The sequence below is a fragment of the Chamaea fasciata genome, unplaced genomic scaffold (genome assembly GCF_029207755.1).
Source record: "Chamaea fasciata isolate MVZ Bird 193981 ecotype frontalis unplaced genomic scaffold, bChaFas1.0.hap1 SCAF_8, whole genome shotgun sequence".
Classification (NCBI taxonomy): Eukaryota; Metazoa; Chordata; class Aves; order Passeriformes; family Sylviidae; genus Chamaea; species Chamaea fasciata.
The window spans coordinates 11997543-12021851 of record NW_027094093.1 but is presented as its reverse complement, the minus strand read 5'-3'; the positions used below and the strand labels follow the sequence as shown (position 1 = coordinate 12021851).

The window sequence follows — 24309 nt, the reverse complement described above, 5'->3', positions numbered from 1 at the left end:
CTCAGCTTCCCCATGAATACTATGCGTGCTGAGAGTTACTTTAGGGATTCATCCAACTAACCTCTGTTTCTCCCAATAATTGTCCAAATCCCAAAGCCCTCATTTAAATCCACCAGTATATTTTCTCAAATACATCTATGAAGCAGCTGAACAGACCCTCTGATTATGCTTAATTAGGTAAACTACCATAGCAAATAAAACATTTGAACCCTCTTTCATGTAAATCAAATTTCACATATAGAATGAAATTCATAAGAGAGGAATCACTTAAATGTCACTCCAGATATGAAACGAGATAGGAAACTAAATTGGAGTATTTCTTGATTCAGTAAGCAGCACCTCTGAGAGGAGCACTGCATGGAGGTGGCTCAACCTTTCCATTCAGCGTGGCCGCCCCCAAGTTTTTCACTGCAGGACTTCTCAGTGAGTGTTATTTCAATCTTAGCAATTTTTGTCATTCATGTGAAAAAATATTTCAATTATTCATTCTACCCACAGTGGATACGTATCTTTTCTGTTCTTCCCAGACAGAAACAAATATTAGCTATTTTCATATACTCCCTCACAAAGACTTCTGAACAGTAATCATGAACAGGTGAAGTTCAAGCAAAGATCATCTGAACTTGGGTATAACTGCTTGCTTTTCTTCACAACTTTACTGCACTTCTTGCAAAGCTTGTGTTTGCCCTGTTTCTTCCTTACAGCAGGTGATGACACATGGCTGTGAAAGCACTTCCCCTTTTGAAGAGTCATTGGAAACAATTCATAAGCCACAAGCAAGCCATAGTAACTTATGACAAAATAAAGTGAAAGCAACTTATTTAACAGTCATGGAACAATCCTCCACTACCTTCCCCAGGACATACATCACAGGAAAACAAAATTATTGTTAATTAGATGCCTCACACTTTCCTTTTTCTCTGTGTGTGTGTGCACAGACAAAGGCAATTTCAATACATCCCTCAGAATGTAACTGTCTGTGCAGCTGCCTGAAGCAAAAAGAACCATATACATCTGATGGAAGAATTTTGATAAATTTATAAATAGCCCAGTTTGCTTGCACCTCTTTTTTGCATATTGGTAATTCCTAGTATATGATGATGCTTTTTGGTGGATACATTTTAGTAAGCTATTCCAAATCAAATCCAAAAATATTCTGAATAGAATAGCCATGAATTAAACAACTTGCTTAGATAGCAAAAACGAGGAATTTTAAAGATATACAGTCTGAGACCACCAGACTTCTCCTATCATTTATATAATCCCAAGGAATAAAAATTTTGAAAATATTGCTCATGGTATGCCATTACTTCTGCAAAGGATTTCTCACAGATTCTGTTGAAAGTTCAAAATACTTGACTTTATATATTTACCAGTAAAGTTTTATTAAAATACAAGTGACCTTTCATTAGAGATGGTCTCATGACGCAGAATACAAACATGTATCCAGGTTTAAATGGCTCGAACTTTCAATGGAGTCTTGGTTCAGCCATTATAAATGTCAAGGCTATTTGCAAAATTCAGATTGAGGTTTGAATGTCAATGTATGCATCAAATTCAGGGGTTTAGGGGCCTGGTTATGTGCTTCAGAACTATCCCAAATTGTTCTTAGTTACTGTATCTTCAATAGTGAATAATTTACTGACATATTACTTTTAAAAGCATGCAGAATAAAAAAGCAAGTCTGCAGTAAGAATGGCTTCAAAAGCTGCAGTCAGGTAGAACAGATGAACAGCCATGTCAAACTCGTACTGCGAAGAAGCAAAGATGCAGACAGGAGGATCAATTTTGTTATAATTAACAAGTGTCACACATCAGATTTCAGAAGAATCACAGAACATATTTGGAGCTACTAGAGACAAAAAATACTTAGGCATGTGATTGAATCCCTCCTGCATTAGTGAAAAAGGTACATTGTACTCACCATCCATGAAAGCTTGAACAGCCTTGTCTACATTGTTATCAAATTGCTGCAACACCAGAACTATCTCATTATTGCTTTTGTTTGGAACAATTGATCGGATTGCATTGATCTGTAAGTAGAAGAAGACAAAAATAACATGAATTTATCATACTCCTTTAGACTATAAGGTACCTCTGTGCCAATGCATGTTTATATAAATGCCTGTTACACTGCTGTGCTCACAAGCACACAGCAATGTATCTGCACAAAGCCATATCCATCCTATCCTTACCCAGCCATGCAAATAATGAAGCAATTTCTTCATCAAATCATAGAACTTGGTAGCCAGTAATCCTGGAAACAAATCCTACTCTCTGTCACAGCAAAAGAACTAGTTTAATTCAACTGACAAAATCTGGCCTTATGCTTATTTCCCAAACAGTCTATTTGCTGCAGAGGGTTTCGACATATCACCTTCCCAAATCTAGTGAACACACAACTTTTTCAACAAGGCTCCTGCATGGCCTTGCTACCTCCAAGTTATGACTGATGCTTTCCTGGCATCTGAAAAAGAGTCATATGCATGAAAATAGAGGCTAAAAGAGAACAATATAATCTTTAAAAGTTCTAGTGGCTGCTCAACATAGTTTCAGTTTGCTGTTCCACATACAAGTGACCAGGAAGCTTGTGTAACAAAATCCCAAACAAAGGACATGGAATGCCAAATGCTTCCTTCAGGAAACTGATGATGGATAAGGTGACTCTGGAATGCCATGCTTAAATTTCACAGCATTTGCTACTGCTGTATTGTCAGTATCCACTGATACCAAATGGAATTCAACTCATGATGTTTTAATAAAATATTCCTACTGGAATCAGGTTGATAATTTCTCATCCCTATATATTATAGCTCAAAGCAAATAGTTACATGAAACTTTGTTGCTATTTTATTTTAATGCTATAAAAATTTTACTAGATCAGACCAAAATAAAAATATTTAAACATAATTAACAAAACAAAAGCCTGTGATAAAAAATGAGAGACTCTGCCAAACCAGTTTAGCTGTTCCAAATTAGCTTTACGAGCTTCCGCGTCAAGATATCCAGCATGTATTTACAATCACAAACTTGTTATTGTCCTGCACATGTTTATCTGGCATCCTCCTTTGTCATCTTTCTGTGGGAATACATCCTTGATTAGGGTGTACTTTATTTACTGCATCCCAATGTCATCATGCTAACTGTGAAGCAGTGTAGTCTTTTTATTGAACTGTGAAATATAATTGTGAAGAAGTAATACGTGAAGGTAAGGCTGTTTAAGGGAATTAGGCTGGCTGACATGGCAAAAGCATTCACACTACCTTGTCTTAGCTGCCCAGTTAGGTGCTGAAGGACAATCTCTACGGAGTCTCCATCAACAGGGACATCAGAAGGTGACTGAGAACACGTAAGTGCGCAGATTTGACCAAAAAATCTCATTTTGCTGCAGTGTGTTCACCCCACGCCTCAACCACTGTGTTTCCCTGTCCTGTATACTACCATAAACCACGAATCATGGCAGGTTCTCTCAGTGCAGTGATGGGACAGCTCAGATTCCTGACGCCTACTGGACTCAGCTTCAGAGTCCATCATCCTATCACATCCCTCTCTGCAGCTTCACATTCGCCCACACCACCTCTCAGGTAGCCTTGGACAGTCCAGGCCAAAGCTATAATTTACAAAGCAGTGGAGCTGAAGCATTTGTCTACTTCCCAAGGACCCTTCCCCAAAGGCCTGTCTCATCGTCTGTCTGATGTTGCCATGCTACAACTGAACCAGGCCTGCCCACAAGCTCACTCCCCAGCCAACAGAGGCTGCTTTAGACTACCTACTGAACAGGGGTAACTTTATGTTGAAGTTCATACAGACTAGGCTGACAAGCGGACTGCTTGAACCAGAGGTTGTTGTTGCCAAAACCAAGCAGAAAATCCCCTGTCTGCTCAAGTTTCTCTCTTCAGCTGATGTGCATGCATGGGGAAGGAAGTAATGAGCAGAGCTCTCTGCTATGTACTGCAGGCAGCCAAGTGAAAACTAACCCAAATCAATAGGATGTGAAGAGAAAGCACTGGAAAAAGGAGTTAATTAATCTAGTGATTGTGGGCACAGGCATGCTATTTACTGATAAACCTTCAACAAGTGTGAACTGAGCAAAGACACTAAGGTAGAGCAGGCCACAAGCTGCAGTCCATTTTATGTTCAAGCTCATAGCTCCCAAACATTTTCACCATGTGGATTACATCTTCATATTCTCATAAAAAACTCCCCTCTTCTTTCACAATCATGTGGATCGTCTCTCTGCCTACTCAAAATTGCATAATCTCCTTGTGGTAACTGCTTACAGGAAAAATAGTAAAAAAACTATCTAGAGTATTCTAACCAGCTTTAAACACAAGGATCTCACATGGCTTCTAGGTCCTACTTAGCTATGAAAGGCCTGCAAGCTTCAGGAAGCATTTGGAAACAACCAAGTGAGGCTAAGACCTCACTTGGTAGATCAGGCAACTCGCCACACTGTGCACTTTAGAAACTTCTTAAAGACAAGAAGAATATCTGTAGGGTAGAGGACATCAACACAGAAGAACTCAATCAAGCAGGCTACGTTTTAGACTACAAAATGAACCAAAGACTTTCTGTTTGCACTGTGTGATCTTCGTTAAGAATTTTTTGATTATAGAAAAACCAGAATTAAAAGCTAAACTGTGCTACATCCAACTAGTACTAAAATTAAATACAAAAAGGTTGTGGAAACATTCTAGTTGTGGAGATAATCCAAAAAAGCCCAGAAGATGATGATCTTAGGAAAAATGCTTAAGAGTACAGAGGAAAGAAATTTAGCATATGACAACACTGTGGACACAGCCCTGGTTTAGTTGGACTACAAAAAAAATTGATTTAGGGAATTAATACACTGTAAAGCTCAACAGTTCTACTGCCAAAACCCAACAGTATTTTCTGTTGTCTGTTGCACAAAAAACATTTGTTTATCTTTCTATATGGAAAATATAAAAAATTGAGAAGTTTAATGAAAGAATTCTTCAGGAAAAGAACATCAGATTGCAAAGGAAAGCATCCAAGACCTAGGAAATCCCAAATCAGAAGTTGCTTAGACTTTTAAAATCTGATTCTCTTGTGTATGTATGCTGTGATTGATACCCAGGATACCTATAAGTTAGTGTTTCTCCTTTCCAGATTTGTGCAGTGATTTATGTGGGTGAGTAGATGAAAACTAAAATTTGCAACCAGTACAATGCATCAAAATTAATACACACATAACTATCTCGGTATAGAACTAACAGAACAGAGATCCCAAAATGTTTTGTTCCAAAATGAAGTATTTTGTCTTGTAAATTTTTAGGAACAAACCGGCCTCACGTTACCATACTTCTTCCAGAATTTCAAAGACAAAGATCTGTGTGCCAGACATCAGGTCTACAACACATGCACTGTTTGACTAGTGTTCTAATCCAGTATACATTGGAACTGTTGTACACAGAAAGTGAAAATGTCAGCAATTTCTGGACAAAAATTAATGGCAAGTGGTTACAAGACTCAGCTTGTGACCTGACAGTGTATCTGGGAGGAGGACAAGGTATATGGACGGAGACCAGGCTATATGACAGCCTTCACCTAGAAATGCAAATTTCAAGGTCCCTGATATTCCATCCCTTAGTCTTTTACCCCTGATTTCAAATATGTATGTAGATTTCTAGGTCTGAAGTTCAGCTCTGTCCCCTCATGCAAGAAGTGTCCCATTTGTTTCTGGAAAGGGACCTAGTGATAAAAAAGAAAAAGCCAAAGGGAGGGATAGGAAACATCGTGACAGCATAAGCCTAACACAAATGGCCTTCTCCAACTGTAGGGTCATAAGAGACCGAACACAGACTGTGATGAACAGAAGCGTAGCAAAGCTCCAGAAATGCTTGACAAAGACAAGATGCCAAGGTGGATTTACACTGAAGGGCTCAGTGTGAGATGATTCTAGGCACTCCAGGTATGCTGGCTCCCCTCTGGTTCACCTGCTAGCTCAGGTGACAAAACAGCCATTGTGCTAGTATAGCTATACACCGCACCTGCTTACAAACCTCCAGCTGCTTGAGAGAAGTCCATCCCTTCCCAATCCAAAAAACTGTTTGGATCTCATTTTTATTACAGGTGTGATAGGATGATGTCAGGGCAGGAGGTAACTCCTAACTTTCTCTCTCTAAACTGGCAGTTCTCAAACTCAGCAGCAGTATCTATCTTCTTAATATGTAAGAAACAGATTACGCAATTAGAATCATCTGACATTTATGACTTCTCAACAACAAACTCCTTTAAAAATATTTAGCATCCTAAAGTATGAAATAAAGTACCAGAGCAAAAGAATCTCTTATCAGGCAATGGTAATTCATTAATGCCATTCTGCAAAGCAGTCTACTAACTCAGCAGTCTACTTTATTAGATTTCCATGGATGTGGGAGAAAACATTTTTTTCCTACTTCTGAAACCTGATCACAGGAGAAACAGCATTACCAGACAGACTACAGGGAAGTCAATTATTTTAATTATTTTGTGAAACATCCTGTTTTTATCCAGTGTAGATTCCCAGTGAACTGCTGTCATCATCTGGATGCTAGACAGCATTCCAGGACACCAAGAGAATTCAGTAACATACCTTCAGAACCACAAATAATTAATGCTATTAATGTCAGCACTACTTGAGAATCTGTCAGTGACAGTAGTTATAATTCCTGGGCTTTCCCTCCTGTATCCAAACAGTAAAGCACATTACTTTATGTACTACTAAGAAAACTTTCTCAGAATTTCAGCTTACAAAAGCTACTTTATCACAGATCTAAAATATAAATCTGTGATCTTGAAAAAAACTGTATACAGTCAAGAACATGAAAGACAGAACCCAGATCCACCTCCATTTAGACCCACAATCCAGACCTCAAATACTGCTAATACTTGCTGCAATTTGAGCCAGACTGTGTCTCATCAGGACCAGAATTCCACAGTCATGAGGATGTTTTTATCTCTCTTACAAAAAAATGTTGAAGACTGCCCAGAAGCGGAATCAAAGTTGAAAAAGGTTTCAAGTCCTCTCAGATAAGCTTCTACCTCACAAAAAAACCCCCAAGGTTTGATCAGATATACTTAACTATTTTTCTGATGATTACTGTTAAACATCTCACTTGGAGAAAAAAAAAAATTAATTAGATGAATCGGTAACAGGTTACTTCTGAGGAATATAGCACACAGGAAAGGATGCTGAATTCTACCCTCTCATGGTAGCTTACTCTAAGTCCTCACAAACACCCATTTCACAACACTTTCCAGGTAAGTCAAGCTCAAAAAGAAAGAAACTGAGCCTGCCTGGAAGTTGTGACACCAGATTTCCTATTCCACACGCAGAACCAAGCTGACAGTGATGTGTATTCCTCTAAGTCCTTTACGTTCTCTGTCAAGTTTCAAATGGTTCCCAGGCAACTGTAACAACATGGACTCAATCACTGCCTGTTTGCTGCTCTGCTCCATCTGGTCCCCCTTGGCATCATCTCAAAGAGGATGTTTCTGGTGAATAAGTAACATATCCGGGGTTCAGAGAGCTTGTTTATGTATTTCTGACAGAGTGACAAATTAAACTTCTTTGCTGAAAGCTCATGGCTGTTCTGAAACCCCTGAACACAGCTGCTCTAATCCCCTTGAAGTAAGTTACTATTACGGTCACTTAGACAGAAATACTCTTATTTATGCTTGGTTAGAAAAACTAATGCTGATCCACCTTCACTTTGTACTAAACATTAAGATCAACAGATTTTGTCTAAGTTAAGAACTAAATTAATTTACAAGCATGGTTATCAATAAACACAGACATTTCCTACTTTACTTTTACTGCATGTCAGTAGCAAATTTTTATGTACACATATACATCATTCAATTCCATTACACCCCCAATTTCTCCCAAACCCTGCAAGTGAAGTGGGAAAGAAGGGCTGCCTGCAGCACATTGCTGGTTTCCATAATCTAGGAATTTAGCATTAGCAGATGTCCTGGCTACATTAAGCAAGAAAATGCATTTTAAAACCACTTTATGGTAGAATTTTTAAAAAGGTTTTTAACTTCTATGCAAACATATTTCATGAATACAATTCGACTTGGTTGCACTAAGAGGCTATTTCTTACATTGGAGACATTTTTTCAGAAGGCTTACTAAGTTCATCCTGACAAACTGAACAAGTGTTGCTAATATCCCCTTTGAGCAAAATGACAGCTTTGATCAGATCTGTGACTCTTTCTGCTACATGATCTGTTCATCACCCTGATACCCTCTGATCATTTACTCTAAGTAAGCTCCAAAAAAGTTCTACTTGCTGCACTAAACTTCTTTAGGCTTGTCATGGATTTATTATTTCACCCTTATCCATCAAATAGAAAGCCAGACATTCCAATATGTTCTTTCAGTATTCCTGAGAATTTTGGCTTAGTAAGAACTGTTCTACTTGAGTGATGACAGCACCATTTACAGACATGAGTCCGTGATATCCTTAACCCAAGTTAAATGGCTCATCAAGTGATAAAAGTGCATTTTGATCATCTTTTCTGGTCTTTGAACAGTCCATCTACTTCAACACACGGGCAAAGAACAGCTGCAGAGGTCAGCTTTAAGGAGAAAGTGAAATCACAGATTGGAAACTATCTGCTTTTGTAATGCATGACTTTAAATTTACATACTACTTCCATTCCTTCCACTTTAAATCCTACTCTTTCCTTGCATGCTGACTATTGCTTATGAAAACCACATTTATGGTGTAATGCAAACAAAACTGTGAAACCTCCAAAACCACATCTGAATAAAATTTCCTTCTTGCAGTGCCACCCATCTGCTCCTGCTCCTCCAGCTCTGACACTTGAGATGACAAATGAGAAAGCAAGCCTTTCAGGAGAACTTCAGCAAAACTTCACTCCTAACAGAATCTCAAAAGGAGAATTTTCATCTGAACAAGTATTTTGCTAATTCCAGCTGACAGCAGATCTCACTTGTTCAAACATGTTTAGACACACAGCAAATATTAAAAAAAAAAAAAAAAAGAAGAAGAAAAGAAAAAAACCCAAAAAGATGGGCCCAAAAGCAAGTCCTGAAGTTTAAACAATTCCTGATATTTCTCTGGATCAAAACCAAAGTTGCATGGCAGAGATGAATGTTTTTTCTGGGCCTGATATTCACTCTTCTCTCATTAAACTAAGAGGGCCTAATTGTTGCAGGAGACAATACATCACTTGTCTTCCTCACTCGGACTGCTTCTTCCTTGGAAGCCTTGTAATTCAGAATCTCAGCACCTCTTCTGGTGATGTACTAGGTTAATGCTTGAATACCTCCTTTGATTTTATGGATTTTGGATGCAAGCCAATGAGTTTGGCTCATTTTATCCCTTAATCCAGTGAACTTCTGTGCATGTGATATGAACTATGTATAACACTCAGTCTCTGAAAATCCTGATATAAAAAATAAGTCCTTACTTATTTTCAGGCACAGAGATGATTATGAGTGTTATCAGAGGCAAGAGAGAGAGAGTGGCATAGTGGTCAGGGCAGAGGGAATTATTCTGAGAGAGATCCTGATGGTAAACTTCTTACGCTAGTTATGCACGCAATTAATGACCTTTGTGTCTGCTGAAATGCAGAACTTAGGTTATTCCAGAAAATCTGTGCGTTATATGCATGAAAATATGGTAATTGAAACAGTCCTGGCTCCCCCACAAGAGTATCACAGCTGCAGGAGTCTCTGCCAACTATGGAAACTTTCATTAGCCTTCCTAACATCACAGGCCAACATTTATATAAATCTCCAGGGGGAGGAAAAAAGAAGATATAAAATAGAATATTTAACCTATTGACTCTATGAACTATTTCAGCTGAAATGCCAAGAATGAATTATACAAGTATCACTACCACAGTAGCATTCCCTTATGACTCAAATTCAGGGGTGGGGCATTACAGAGCCTGGGCGTGAGCCTAATGTCCAAAATGTCTGCACTGGCCTCACAGCACTTTTAAAACAGTAGCAGAGGTTTTACTTTCTTGAATAACTAGAAGCTCATCATGGAGAGAACACAGGGAATGGTCACCATTGAAAAAAACAAACAAACCCAAACAACTGCCCCCGACCCCCACTCCCAAACAAAAGAACAAACATGCTGATGAAATCTACACAGGATCTGCACCACATTTTTATGTGCTACTCATGTGCTACTCTTGCAGAACCTTACACGAGTAAGTATTCGTGTGTAGATGTACAGCTCTTTTGGCTTCATGTAAGTCCTAGCAAGATCAAAGTCTTAAGTACATTATGATCTGCAAGCACTAAGGCAGAAGAAAGGGAGAACTGGGAAGGGACTGTATTCTAGTCTGTTCTTTTAAACCAGGCCTGCTTGTATTTACTTTGATGGCAATGGATTTGTGGAACTCAGCAGAAGTATTATATTTACAAACCTTGGTATTTTTACCCAGAAATACTGCCTCCCGAAAGGGGGATAAAAGTAAACATTAAAGTCACTCTGCTTCGATGTTGTGAGGCATGACCACGGAAGCTCTGTAAGCTAAGTGAGAAAGGGATGTGATTCTGACTCTTACCAGCACATTGTAAATATGTCTGCTTTTCCACATGCAAATGAAATCCTCATGTTTTAGCAGTTTATGTGCAAATATTATCAAAGGCAACTCTGCAGGACTTATTTGTTCAACTCTTTCCTCATATTTCTAGTGCATCAATCACAGACTTCTGGAGCTACAGTCAAGTCACTTCACAGTCACTCAGTTTTTTGCTGCCCATATGATAAACTAAATACAAGGTACCAAACGGAGCCATTGCAATCCTGTTTTAAAACAAGAGGGCCTTGTCCAGGTGCAGTGGCTCTCTGAGCACAACACCTTCTCAGCTGACGTACACAGACTGCATGAGGCTTATGCTGTTTGCTCACTAACCCTTTATGCAGTAGGTTATTAATCTGTATTTGCCAGAATGAAATCCAGTGAATTTGCAGAAGAATTTCAATTGCTACTAAACTAAGTTTTCCATTTGGTGTAGGGATTTAGTGGCACTAAATACTGATGGAAGATACAGGAATAAAGAGTGGAACAATTTGTAATATAGAGTATTGATCCAATTATTTTCTTGCCTTAAAATGCATATGCTCATAAACATTTGATTTTTGGGCGCTCCCAGCAGATATCACACTTGGAACAGCAGATATTTACTGTGAATAAAACTCCTGTTGCCGTTCTTCATTCTTAAACTTGCCAAAGACAAACACATGATTTGTAAAATCCTGCACTTGTAAAACTGACTTAAATAAAAAATTTCAAGCTACACAGTAAATTTGCAGAGCTTCAATTAATTTACTGAGTTGTATTTTGAGAATTACTGTAGTTTACCTTTGAGCACTCTGGCACCAGAGTTTGATGACATTACTTTCTACTGCAAAATCATAATGGTACTCAATTTTAAAACCCTGTGCTGTTATTAAGGACTCAGGAAGATATCCATCACCAAGACAGAGATTCATATTGACACATAAATCCTCAAGCACAATGAGCAATTGAGATGCTAACAACAAATGTAAGGTAAAACTACCCAAAAACCAGGCACCTGGGCAGTGCAACAGGTAAGGAAGTTTCCCGTGAGGAGAGATGGGGCAAAAGAATTTCTATGGCTAGAAATTCTTCACAATTTGCCTGCTGGGAGCCACAAAAGATCTCCTGATCTACCTCACATCCTAATTAGATTTAGGTCCTTTACTGCTCCTGAAAGGGTGATGAGGCCCTAGCTCTAGCCAAGGATATGGAGAAGATTCACTCAAGCACATGGAATGCAGTTAAAAGCAGACATACTTCCATAGGAAAAAGTCATCATCTCTTCTCAGATCTTGCACTTTTAGGAATTGCTTTAAGTACTATAGGTATAACATTTTTTGGCAGAAAATTATTTCTAAAGGGCATGTTTCTTCAATGGTTGCATTTTGTACAGCAGCAATTATCCCAAAGTGCAGTTCTCCACAGCATCATTGTGCACAGGAATTACAAAGGAATAAGAGAAGACTAGCTGACAAAACAATCTCTCTGCAAAAAATAAAAATACTTCTTATCAAGCAAGATTCAGATTAGTTCTATCAATACCCTTCTGTGTACTTAACTTCATGCACAGAGTCAATACATAATAAAGTTCAGTATGTGATCAGTGTTGGAAAGAGCAGAAATAAAATATGTATGCAAATATAATTTCGGTTTGCATTGTACTGTTACTTCAACTTACCTTTTCCTTGATATTTACAGGAGAATTGATTTCTGCCATGTCTATGCAGAGGTGAGTAGTGTCTCTGAAATGAGAACAAAATCAAAGAGATTAATTTGGAAGTTTTAGCCCCAACCTGTCACAGCTACATCTGTAATGACTAATTGCATACGCTTACCTGTAAGCATCACAGAAACATGAGAACACAATGTCCTGCACAGCAGTGCTCAATCCTGCCAAAAGGTAAAGCTAGCCCAAATTTCCTACCTTCCCCAGGTTAGTTCTGCAGGCACATTTAAAGATGCCTACGAATCTGGATAGAAGGTGTATCACACTTCTCCCCAGCCATGTCTCCCATACCCTGTTCTGAGGCTGTAAAGGGCAGGAAGGAGTACCTTCGATGAACTCAACAGCTCCTGTTTTCTCATTCACCAGCATCCTCAATTTTTGCCAAAAGAATTTATCAATTAATGCAGTCCTAAAATGCAGCTAAATGTGCCAGGAGGTTGGGCTGACAAGTGCTGCACGGCTGTTTGTTGTTTGCTTTTAACTCAAAACTAATTCAGAGGATTTAGTCACACAGCTTCTACTGAAACTAACAGGGTCTGTAGATCTAAATCTCTACGTCTTCTCTGAAAAATCGGGCACATGAATGGAATTTGCATGTGATTAAGAAACCCTGCAATATGCTTTCAATTTCCAGTTACGTGGCTGGGTAAGTGAGAGACACTCTACCACTTGATGAAGAGTTAACACAGGGAAAGGAGTCCCATTGCCTAATCTTGCTTCCATCAAAACCAACTGCCTAAAACTTCACTAGGGAACAGAGCTGAATCTTCACATCTAAAAATTAATTTGCACACAAAGAATTACAGCAAAGACTAAGTCAAATGAAATACAAGTTTGGTTTGGTCACTCTCTTTAACTCTACTGTACACTGATAAAAAGGTACACGTATAGATGTATGAGAATGAACCCTTAAGTTCATTCTAAGTTTTTTAGTCAGAACACCTCCTTTTCCCCATTTAAGCATTTGCTGTGTGGACTGATATGTGTTCCAAAAATTCTTCTAAATCTCTTTTAATGCCCTTAAATAATCCTCCCTTAACTTCTTCTTTGAAACACAGAAGTTTAGTAGAGTTCAAACTCCAGAAATTAGGCACTTCTTTTGCAGCATTCACTGGCAACATTTAAATCTTAAAATTAATTTCTGTATGCACCCATTTTCTAACTAAAGAGATGAGAGTTGAGGAAGCATATGGGGAAGAGATAATAGGAAGAAAAAAAAGTTCATTTGAGTTTGATGAAGTGCCAAAAGACAAAAGTAACCATTTCCATTGCCAGCTATTAAAAAGACACGCTGGAAATGAGAAAGGCTGCTCATGCCATCTCCATTTTAGTACAGCATGAACAGATGTTCTATTAGAACTCAAATACATTTTACCTGTATTAAGTCAGTGGCTCAAATGCTTAGCCAAGACTGGAGTCTCACTACGTTTGATAAGCCTTCTTGGCAACTGGGCCACTGTGTCACTCTGAAGGCTGTACTGTCTGCTGGTATCTCAGAGTGGAAGGCTGCCCTTCCTGCCCCTCCTTACATCAAGAATGAAAGAGCTCACACTAGTTTCTTTGTCAAGCCCACCCAAAGGCTAGAAGCAGAATTAAAAACATCTGGACAGAGCAGGCAGGAAGATGACACAGAAGCTAAGTTCAGGGCAATGCCATTTCCCAATATTTAGTGTGTTTCAATAACAAAAGAAAGGTGTTGAGAAGTGCTTGTAGCCTGTAGTCCCTAGACAACTTCTTTTTAATGTACTTCTTGTCTTTTGCTGTCAGCAATTTCTCATGCCAAAGGGGCCAAGTATATGACATACAGATAATCAATTTTCCCATGCCGATTGGAAAAGTCAGCTCTGAAGTTACTCTGAGTCTTCATGTCCCTTGCTACTTCTCATAAAAGCATGGCTTCTACCTAGTGACATCAAAGACATGCTGGACGGGTCCTACTCTCTATTTAGGAGATACCTGTATGGTAAGCGACTGCTAAGGAATTTGACTGGTTTGCTCTTGTATTGAGTACTGAGCAGATTTTGTAATGTTAGAGACAATTGATCAATGCACTCTTGCATACTGATTCAAATACATTTAATCCAACCCAGCACCTCATAACAACATTAACAAAACCAGTAAAATCTGTTCCTGAAGAACCAAACACACAACACAGAAACAAGCGCACTAAGAGAGCTAACAAACTCTTCTGGCCTTGAAGGTTTAATCATCTACAAAAAGCAAAAAGTAATGTGAAAAGATCTTTGTCACTTTAAATCCTCAAGTTCTTTTTCAACATATCAATTTTGTACCAGAATTGTACATTTTAAAAACTGCATCATGTATGAAGTAAATTAATCCAAATGACACTTCGTGAACGCCTCCTGCCTCTCAACAAAGGTTTCTTCAAAGATACCAGCTAAGTAATTCTTGAAATTTAAATTAATTTTGCTGATTAAACCCTACTACTTAATCAATTCTACTCTTTGTAGCAATGCTCTGACTTGATTTAAAACCAGACATTAAAACTTCATTCAACACCTTGCCAGAATTTGATGTGCCTCCTTCGTTGCCGTACACTGCAGGTGTTACTATGATTATAGCCTTCCACCAATAAATGTGGCGCTGATTCAGCTAGCTTGCAACAGCAAGCTGTTTCAAAAAGACCTGGCATGCTACATGAAACATACCCTCTGCTTCTTTCTTCCTTTCTCTCTTTTTTTCTTTTCCTTTTAAGATAAAGAACTAAGAGGACATCCCTTTTACAAATAGACCCATTTCTCTACACTTCACACACTTCATTAATATGCATATTACAACTGTCAAAATGAAGATGCTAAAACTGAGTTGGAGCTATTTTTCATTCACCTTCTCCAAGGACAGATAATTGAAATAACATGCATAAAACACTTGCTCATTTATATAACTCAGTCCAGTGCTGCTTGTTACATAAAATACAGATGATACATTAAAAAGAAAATGTCAATGCTGCACTAATTTTTAAAAGCATCATCCTTTATGGCTATACTTAATAGCCAACAAATTTAATTTCCTCATTGTAGCACCAACTGATTTAATGACTTAACTAGTGTTTTTTCTCTAGTGTTATTTTAATCTCAGTATTTAACAATTACTTAGTTTCTAATGCTGTGGCAAAAGACTGCAGCACATCCATAATTTTATGAACAAAATAGTCCCACTGAAGTCTACAAGCTTTATCTCCAAGCTTGGATCTAAGTTTGAGCTGCTACATTCTCATCCTGAGCTCTTCAGCAAAGCTTCTTCTTCCCCTGTGAGTTGTGGAACATCAAAACAGGACCTTCAGCTGAGCCCTAAAGGCACCTAAAGCCAGTGGAGAACAGTTTACATGACACCAACAGCATGCACACAAAAGAACGTTTGGAGAAAGATCTCTGACAGAAGATTTTCTGCACTGGCCAAGATTAAGTTAGTACAAGTACTAAATTTAAAACACACAAAACATACTGCATACGAGAGATTCTCAGCTTGCATGTCAGCTTACATGCTTTGTCTTTCTCCACCGTCTCCTGCTTGTACTTCTGCTCCTGAAATGTCACCGCAAATCATGTCAAAAGACTTCCAAGAAAAAGAAATTAATGAAAAAACCCCAATAAACTACAAATTCCCTTATATAAATGGGTCAATAATTTCTGATACAAATTTCCAAATGCACTACCTGGAGCAGGAGATAACTCAGTTTTTCAATACATCCTGACCTCAAATACTAACAGGGTTTTTTTTTCTGAAGCTATTACACACGTCCAAATGAGACATTTCACTTGCCTTGTAAAATGAAACAAAGCATTTCAATAGCATTCAAGGGAATGCTGCAGAGAAGACTGGACTACTTTTGGCAGAGTTTTACTTCTCTCCCCTACCAAATTAAGCAATTCATATTAGTCTATGCAGGTTTAAGCTACCGTGAACCTGAACCAGGGTGTCTATGGTGGTGGCACATGCTGTGTCCTGCTGACCTTAACTGTAAGCAGCAACGTCCAGCAGGCAGACAGTTACAGGAACAGCCTTTAACCACTGCAGAAAAATATGTCAGAGCTCACCTGTCACAGCCCGAAGTATGTGGCTGCTTGCCCAGCCTTTACAGAAGTTTCCTTTCTGTCTCCAAGCAGCAGTGAAATCCCACTGCTGCTGTGTTAAGCTTCCCAAGAATGCCCACCACCTTCCCACTGGTACCAGCATCAGAGGTGTTTGGCCCACAGACACCTTCCAGCCAGCGAGACCCTCTGGAAAAGCTGACAAACACTCCATTCTCTTCAACATTATGGATGGGTGGGATTGCCTGCATCTCAAGCGTCAAAGAATCACAACAACAACCCTGTGTCTTGCCACTGCTGCAAATCTTGGCACATTTACATCTCCTAACAACACCAAAAAAAATCTCCTTGCAAATACACAGAGAGGAAAAGTAGTTTATGAAAGCATAGGGGTTGCCAGAAAGATACAATTAGTGAAAATACCCTGTCACAGTAAAGCCTATCAGAGTGGAGACCGTGTGTGACACCAGCTCCACCACTTCTGATATCTGAAAAAGCAACTTTGGCAAGGGGGATCAGAAAATTCCCCATTAAACAGCACATAATAACCTGCTGTTGGGAGGATTTCCCATCTGTAGGCTTATGGATAAATGCTTTCCTACACTCCAAAAATTGTCGTAGTTCCTCATATGCGCACTGCAACTGTTTCCTTTCATAAGGAAATACCACCTCAGCAAACTAAGAATTCCAGGTCTGACTTGACCCTCGCCAATGCTTCTTTAATCCCGGTCACTGAGTGAGCTTTGTCTATTAAAAGAGAAACTAGAAATTAAAATTTTGTCACTCAATTTTTTTCACAAAGTAGAACACCAGAATATGAATTTTAATGATTTTCTATTTTTAATTACAGATTGTTTTCTCATTCCCAAATAGTTCAGTCAAAATCCCCCAGCTCCAAAAAGTTAGACAGGTATGGGCAGAACAAAGGAATCACAATTTTAGAGGAACCGCAAAAAATAAGAAAAAAACCAAAAAACCAAAAAACAACCAAGTACCTGTGCTGGTTTTGGCTGGGATTGAGTTAATTTTCTTCACAGTAGCTGCAATACAGGGATGTTGCAGTCACTGCCAGGATTTCTTACAGACCAAGACCTTTTCTGCCTCTCACCCCACCCCCGCAGCAAGGAGGCTGAGGGGCACAAGAAATTGGAGGGGACAGAGCCGGGGCAGCTGAGCAAAGGGATATTCCATATCATATGATGTCAGGCTCAGCATATAAAGCTCTGCCACTCAAACCTCATTCCCATGGGGAGACAGTGAATGAGCAGCTGTGTGGTGCTTAGTTGCTGGCTGGGATTAAGCCCTGACAGTATCTAATGAGATTGTAGCAGGCTGCACCATGCTTTCATCTTCTCTATTTCTACCTTCTCTACAGAATTACATCTCATTTTCAAATGGGATTCCTATCCATCCATATATATTATATTACACTGCCTTGCCTGCAGACATCCACATGCCCCAGGTAAAAGCCAGATCAGTAGAATCAGAGACACATGGCCTCCATTTCACATTAGACTTTGTTTCTTGGTATAAAAAATGCTACTAGAGAACCGCACATGAAGCCTGAGATAAAACTGCATCAGAATAATTGTGTTTAAGCTAATATTGTTGCACCAGAAAGACTGAAAAAAGTCCAAGAGCGAGACTCCAAAATTCAAGCATTTCAGAAAGGAATTATTTTGATTTTCACTCAAATTTTATTTAAATAGAAGAAAAAGTTAATTCGGTCAACTGAACAAACATTAGCATGCCACTGGTTGTGAAACTACAAGAAATACCAAGATTCAGACATTTGTCTTCAGTATCTTGAGATTAACAACAAGTATGATGTTCTATTTGCTGTAGTCACCTGTCTAAAGATAAACATAATAATTAAATGCATAAACATAACCAGAGTCAGGAGCACCCAGGCCATATTAGCAAGTGTCCTCACAGCTGTCCTTTTAGCCTTTTGTCACTAGGAATGAACATACCTAGTAAAATCAACATAAAATGTCATTAATACAGAACTGGTGTTTTCCAGTCCTGCTCTGTATCTTTCTAATGACTGCAAGTAGAAATTTTCTATCCACACCGTCATTTGGTATGGTTTTTGGAAGTTTGCGATTAGCCACTTCAGACTACTTAACCACCCCAGGTAAGTTTCATGATATCTGAGGCCTTCAAAATCCTTTCCTTTAAATGCCTGCATAAACACTTGTATGGGAGTGCACACACATTCCAGAATATTCCCCATTTGCAGAGTCCAGTCCCACTACCGTCCTTGGTCACGCTTGTCTCAATCACAGAATGCAGCTGCTCCCTCTGCATTCTCCCTCCTGCTCAGCTATTGCAGCCAGACTCTACTGGTCAGCACACTCTGCCTGAAACCTACTGGCTGCAGATCTGGAAACAGGATGCAGGAAATAAAATGTCTCACTGATTCCACATGTAGCTCTGGATTCCTAGAGAAAGGAGGCTTATGCTCCTCCACTGAGGATTTCTGAATTCCTGACTGCACAGTAAGGAAGAAGTAGATGTCTCAGATCTACAGCCTTGCAAGCTGCTCGCTTGGAAACAGGCAGTAAGGGGTAAAGGTTTGGAAAATGTGCAGTGGCGCATCAGGAACTCAGTTATGCTATTTAACACTATCGAGTCCATATCCAAGACACCACAGACCTATCTGCTAAAAAGGAAAAAAGGGGCAAAGGTGGGAGTGGGATATGTGAGGAAGGACAGTCCTTAGTACCTGGATTAGTGCCCTACTATCTTCCATCCTCCTCAGAATTCTGCCAAGGGCAGGAATGGCTCTAAGCAGGTACCATAGATACACTGCCATGTCCAGTCAGTGTTGCAACAAAACGGTTAGGCACCAGTAAGTTCTGTACCTCATTCTGGTAAAACCCACTGCTCTTTGACCTTCTTTATGCTCTCCCCTTCTTAAGCAGAGAGGTACCATCCATGTAAGCCAGGGAGAGCCTGTGCTTCTCCCCTCCTGTCAGCTGACTTGCTTCCTTCCCTCTCCCGGTTCCAGTGTGTCAGAAGCCAGAACACTGCTTATGCAGGCTCCACAGGCGTTTGTGTTTTCACAGAGATGTGGTGTGTGAGGGATCCTTAGGTCCCCCCTGCACTTGGTGTTGCAGCTCCACTGTATGAGAATCCTGCAGAGGAACACTCTACCCCTTACCAAGGTCACATTAGGAGAGGGTCAAAAGAAAGCTACTGACAGGCATCTTCCCCAAACTCCATTAATATTTCATGCAAACAGTTTACAAGTATTCAGTGATATAACCGTATCTTTTGATATTGACATCACAGAATATTCTGGCTCTGTTTTCTACCACTGGTCCACAGACAACAACTCACCCTTGGTTACAAGTGAGGCTGCTAGCAAACTCTCTTCCTGTACAGTCTATGAATGCTGGGTCTGTCCTATCAAAGTGAAGCTCTTCTTTAACACAGGTTTCAGTGTGGCTTCCCCAGAGACTGGTGTCATTGAACGAGTTGGTGCTTTCTCATGACAAGTGAGAAAAATATTTTCATTTAATAGTAAGAAATTATCAACTCATTAAAATCTTTGGAACTTTGGAAAAAATGAGGACTCCTGTTCTATAAATTTTATATAAAGAACATGAAACACCTCAAATAGAAAAGACAGAAAGAACTCATTCCAGCAGCCCAGTGACAAGGGAATGTCTCCAGCCTACAGACACTGCAGATCTAGTGCCTGTTCCAAACCTGCCTGCTGCTACACTAGAAGAGTACTTTAACCCCATGGCCATTCTCAAAAGAAGAGGATTTCTCTAAAGAGTTCTCTTGTTTCCCTTAAACACATCTATTAGCCTCCGAGAACTAGGTAAGAGCCAGCAAAGGCATATCCCCACTCCAGAGCTCCAAAGGTAGGAAATCCAACACCATTGCATAACTACCACAACTGCCCAGTGGCTGCTCAGGATAAGGTATCCACTTGCTGGCTTCTGATGCTCCCCACTCCAGGGACTGCACCCAGGGGCTCTGTATCCTCCCTGCTCTGCAGGAGAATGTTGCTGGAAGCCTAGAGCCTGTGTTCTGCTGGCTGGCATCCTAGAGGAACATCTGCAGAGCATCACTGTGATTCAGCATAATCTGAATTCCCCGTTTTACTACGTATATCATACTAGTAGAGCTGAACCCAACTAAAAATAGATGAATTCAGCTACATGGTCAGTAAAATTGTTCTCTCTGATAGGCAGGAAGGAGGGATGGGGGTTTTGGAAAAAAAAAAAATTCAGACTGAGAAAACTCACTTTCCACAGTAAGACTTGCCAAAATAAACATTAGCCTCTTGCTCTTCCTCAAGTGCCCCAAAATATCTTCCTAAGCATATTGGATAAAGAGCACTGAAATAGCAAAAAACAATCTACTCAAATTCTACATCTGCATGACCTTCCTGCAAAACAACAAAAAAGGTTAACTTTCAGTTTTTACAAACAAGGTATTATCTTCCAAGTTGTTCTTGCCAGGGACTTGAGCTATTAAGCTGTTTACGCTGGCTCCGATTTCAGCTCAGAACGGGATGCCAAGAGACAGCGTCGGTTCATTTGCTTCCGTGGTTGCCCAAATGTGGACTGCTACAAGAGCAGGCATGGGAATGCTAACAGGGAAGTATGTAAAGTGGGAGCATTACTTGCCTCAATCACAGCGGTTTCTCTAAACAGTAAGAGCAGAAGTACAAAAGTGAATGTCAGGAAGTGCTCAAATTCACTCTTGTTTTGGATAACAAGAAATAAATTATCACAAGGAATCAAACTTCTACCAGCAGACTGGTACAGTATAGTAAATTCTCAAACCTGGAATAAACCTCAAGTTCAAAGATGGTTCTGGAGCTATTCTGATTTCAGCCTTCTTTCTTTTAAGTATTCAAAATCCACATCACCTTTCCTTCTTGCTCAGTCATCTCTGAAGAACCAGTTTACTGTCGTTAGATATGCAAGGCTGACTCTCAGCAAATATAATCTTCTGAATTCAAAGAGCTACATGGACTTGAACCAGCTGCTTGCTGGTCCCACAGGAGCTCCCCCAGCTGCAGACAGAGAAGGACAAGTCATCAGAGCTGCCCTGACCAAGCACACAAGGAAGCACCACAGTCACGATGAGTTGGCAAGTTTACAGTGAGTTTTGGGAAAGGAAGCACTTTACCAGAGCTCTGAAAGAGCTCCCTGAATAAAGGGTTTCTGATGAGAACTGATAAAGCCAGGTACTCAACTGGAGGCAAGAGAGACCTGAAGAAGCCTTAGTGTGGTGAGACCTATATTCAAAGTATAGGTAAGCACATTTTATGAGTCAGTGAATTTATGTATATGCTTGAAGGTAAATATGTGATTTAAATGAGCCAAAGCAGTCTGAACCTTCCAAAACCAAACACTGAAATTAAATGCAGCCTTTCATTTTCTATAACCAAGTCACCCCGTATAGCTCCTTTGAAGAAGATGCAAATTTTTCCCTAAACACTATTTAAATTATTATATACTATATACATATGTACACACACAAAACATAAGTACATAAAAGCTCTAACAAATGTTTACAAGTTTCTCTAGTAAAATGACCTGATGTATATCCACAATGAACAGACACATTCCCATATTAACAGTACCTGTAGAATCAGACACTATACTGTCACCACCACTGACATTTTGATACTCTCAGATTTACAACAAATGCTAGTCTTCCTCTCCTCCCCCACCTTCCTACGGCCAAGGAAAACATTGGTTTTCTGATGTTAACAAAAGGTATTCCTGGAAACAACAAAAGCACATAAGTAAGTTAACCTATAATTACTTATTGTTCATACAGTCCTTCAACCTAATTGCTATTACACATTAGTAAGTGCCCATTAGAGCATTTACTGGACTTTAAACTGCACTTTTTAGAAGTAAAACCCAAAAGAAACTCATTATTTTTTTCAACTGAAACTTACACTACCCATCTACATCAACATTAATTGTAGAAGTACAGTCAATAAAGGCAGACTGCATACTGCCAAAAATATGCAAAAGCGCCTTGACCAGTCCCACCTTCCATACCCTCCCCAACAGTCAGAAGACAATCTTAAAAAACTTTTCTGCTTCTGTAAATCAATAGTATATGAAGTGTTGCTGATATGCATGAACTGAAGTCCCTGTTTAGACAGGTATATTAAGGTTTTGAGTTTTTTTTTTAAATTACAAGTATCTTAACCTGGCAAGGGCAATCCAAAGATAAAGCTGTTTGACTAGCTAGGACATATGGACAGCAAACAGAGTAATGTTATCAACAGAATGAAAAGAAGATACTTTGTTTATTTGTTCTGGAACATTGTCAAGAAAATAAAAGTATGTCTTATTTTAAGGTACTTTTCTCAAAGGCAGGTAAGCTCAGTTACACTCTACAGCACAGATACGTATTCTTTCAGCTCATCTGTTTGTGCCCATTCACCGCAAGCGATCTATCTTTGGCATGCTAGAATCCATGAAACAATAAATTCTGTGGACAAACCTTTACTTTGCACCTGTCCAGAATTTCTGAAGATGGATATTTAACACAGTTTGGAGGATAAGGTAACATACTATTTGCCTCACAGAATTCAGTGCTCAAAAGCATCAAATTAAGCTCTAACTTGTAGTTACCTAGGTTACTAGTTACCACTGCAGGCCCTGCCAGCTGAAACTCACAGTGTTCTCAAGGATGCCAAACCCACTTTTCTTGGGCAAACATGGATACCAGCAGGTTTCAGACACTGTATTGGGTTTGTGAGACAATGCTTTGATAGTGGAGGGGCTTACAGGCACGGCTTCTGTGAGAAACTGCCAGAAGTTTCCCTCGTGTCTGATAGTCAGTGTCAGTCAGCTTCAAGACGCACCTGCCACTGGCTAAGGTCGATCCCATCAGCAGCCATTGGAAGTGCCTCTGGAATAACAGAGTTAAGAAGGGAGGAGTGAAAAAAGCTGTGCAGCAGCAACTGTGGGTGGAGAGAGGACTAAGAAAGAATATACGAAAGGAACAGCTCTGCAGACACCAAGGTCAGTAGAGAAGGAGGGGCAGGAGGTGCTCCAGGCCAAGATTCTCCTGCAGCCTGTGGAGAGGCAGGTGTGCCCCTGCAGCCCATGGGAGGCCACAGGGATGCAGAGATCCACCTGCAGCCCGTGGAGGACACCACACTGTAGCCAGTGGATGAGCGAAGGAGGCTGTATCCCTGTGGGAAGCCCTCACTGGAAAAAGGTCCTGGCAGTGGCCTGGGGACCCTTGGAAAGAGGAGCCCATCGTAGAGCAAGTTTGCTGGTAGGACTTGTGACGCTGTGGGCTCACTCTGGAGGAGGCTGTGCCTGAAGGACTGCACCCCATGGGAAGGGACTCTTGCTGGCGCAGTACAGGGATCCACACTGGTGCAGTTTGTGAAGAACTGTGGCTTGTGGGAAGGCTCCATGCTGGAGAACTTCACAGAGGGCTGTGTTCCATGGCAGGGACCCCACACTGGAGCAGGGGAAGAGTGTGGGGAGTCCTTCCCCTAAGGAGGAAAGATCAGCAGAAGCAACATGTAATGAACTGACCATGACACACATTACCCATGCACCAGCACTGCTCTGGAGAGGAGTTAGAAAACTTGGGACTAAAGTTAAGCCTGAGGAGAAGGCAGGGCTGGGGAAAGGTGTTTTAATATTTAGGGTGTTTTTTCTCATTATCTTATTGACTGGTAATAAATTAATCTAATTTATCCAAGTCTAGTCTGTTTTGCCTATGCTGGTAATGGCTGAGTGATCTGTCCCTGTCCTCTTGACCCACAAATCTTTTGTTATGTTTTCTCTCTCCTACCCAGCTGAGGAGAGAAGGGATAGAGAGGCTTTGGTGGGCACCTGGTATCCAGCCAGGGTCAATCCACCACAAGCACACAAAAAAGCATGTTTAGTATGGGAACCTCAAAATTGCTTTAACTGCTAAGTCTCTCTTCTCACTGCTGTTAATTAACAACATTACAAC

The 24309-nt window shown here is 40.0% G+C and overlaps 1 protein-coding gene across 3 annotated transcripts in view; it reads right to left on the bottom strand.

Annotated features, from left to right (window-relative positions):
- SPATS2L (spermatogenesis associated serine rich 2 like) overlaps nucleotides 1-24309 on the bottom strand; it is a 76409-nt gene that overhangs the window by 28849 nt on the left and 23251 nt on the right. For all 3 annotated transcript variants that reach the window (XM_066189655.1, XM_066189653.1, XM_066189654.1), the window contains 2 exons: nucleotides 12236-12299; nucleotides 1925-2033 (listed from right to left, as the gene is read on the bottom strand). In XM_066189655.1, coding sequence (XP_066045752.1) covers nucleotides 1925-2033; nucleotides 12236-12274 — 148 coding nt within the window. In that variant the 5' untranslated portion in view covers nucleotides 12275-12299. The remainder of the gene's footprint in view (nucleotides 1-1924; nucleotides 2034-12235; nucleotides 12300-24309) is intronic.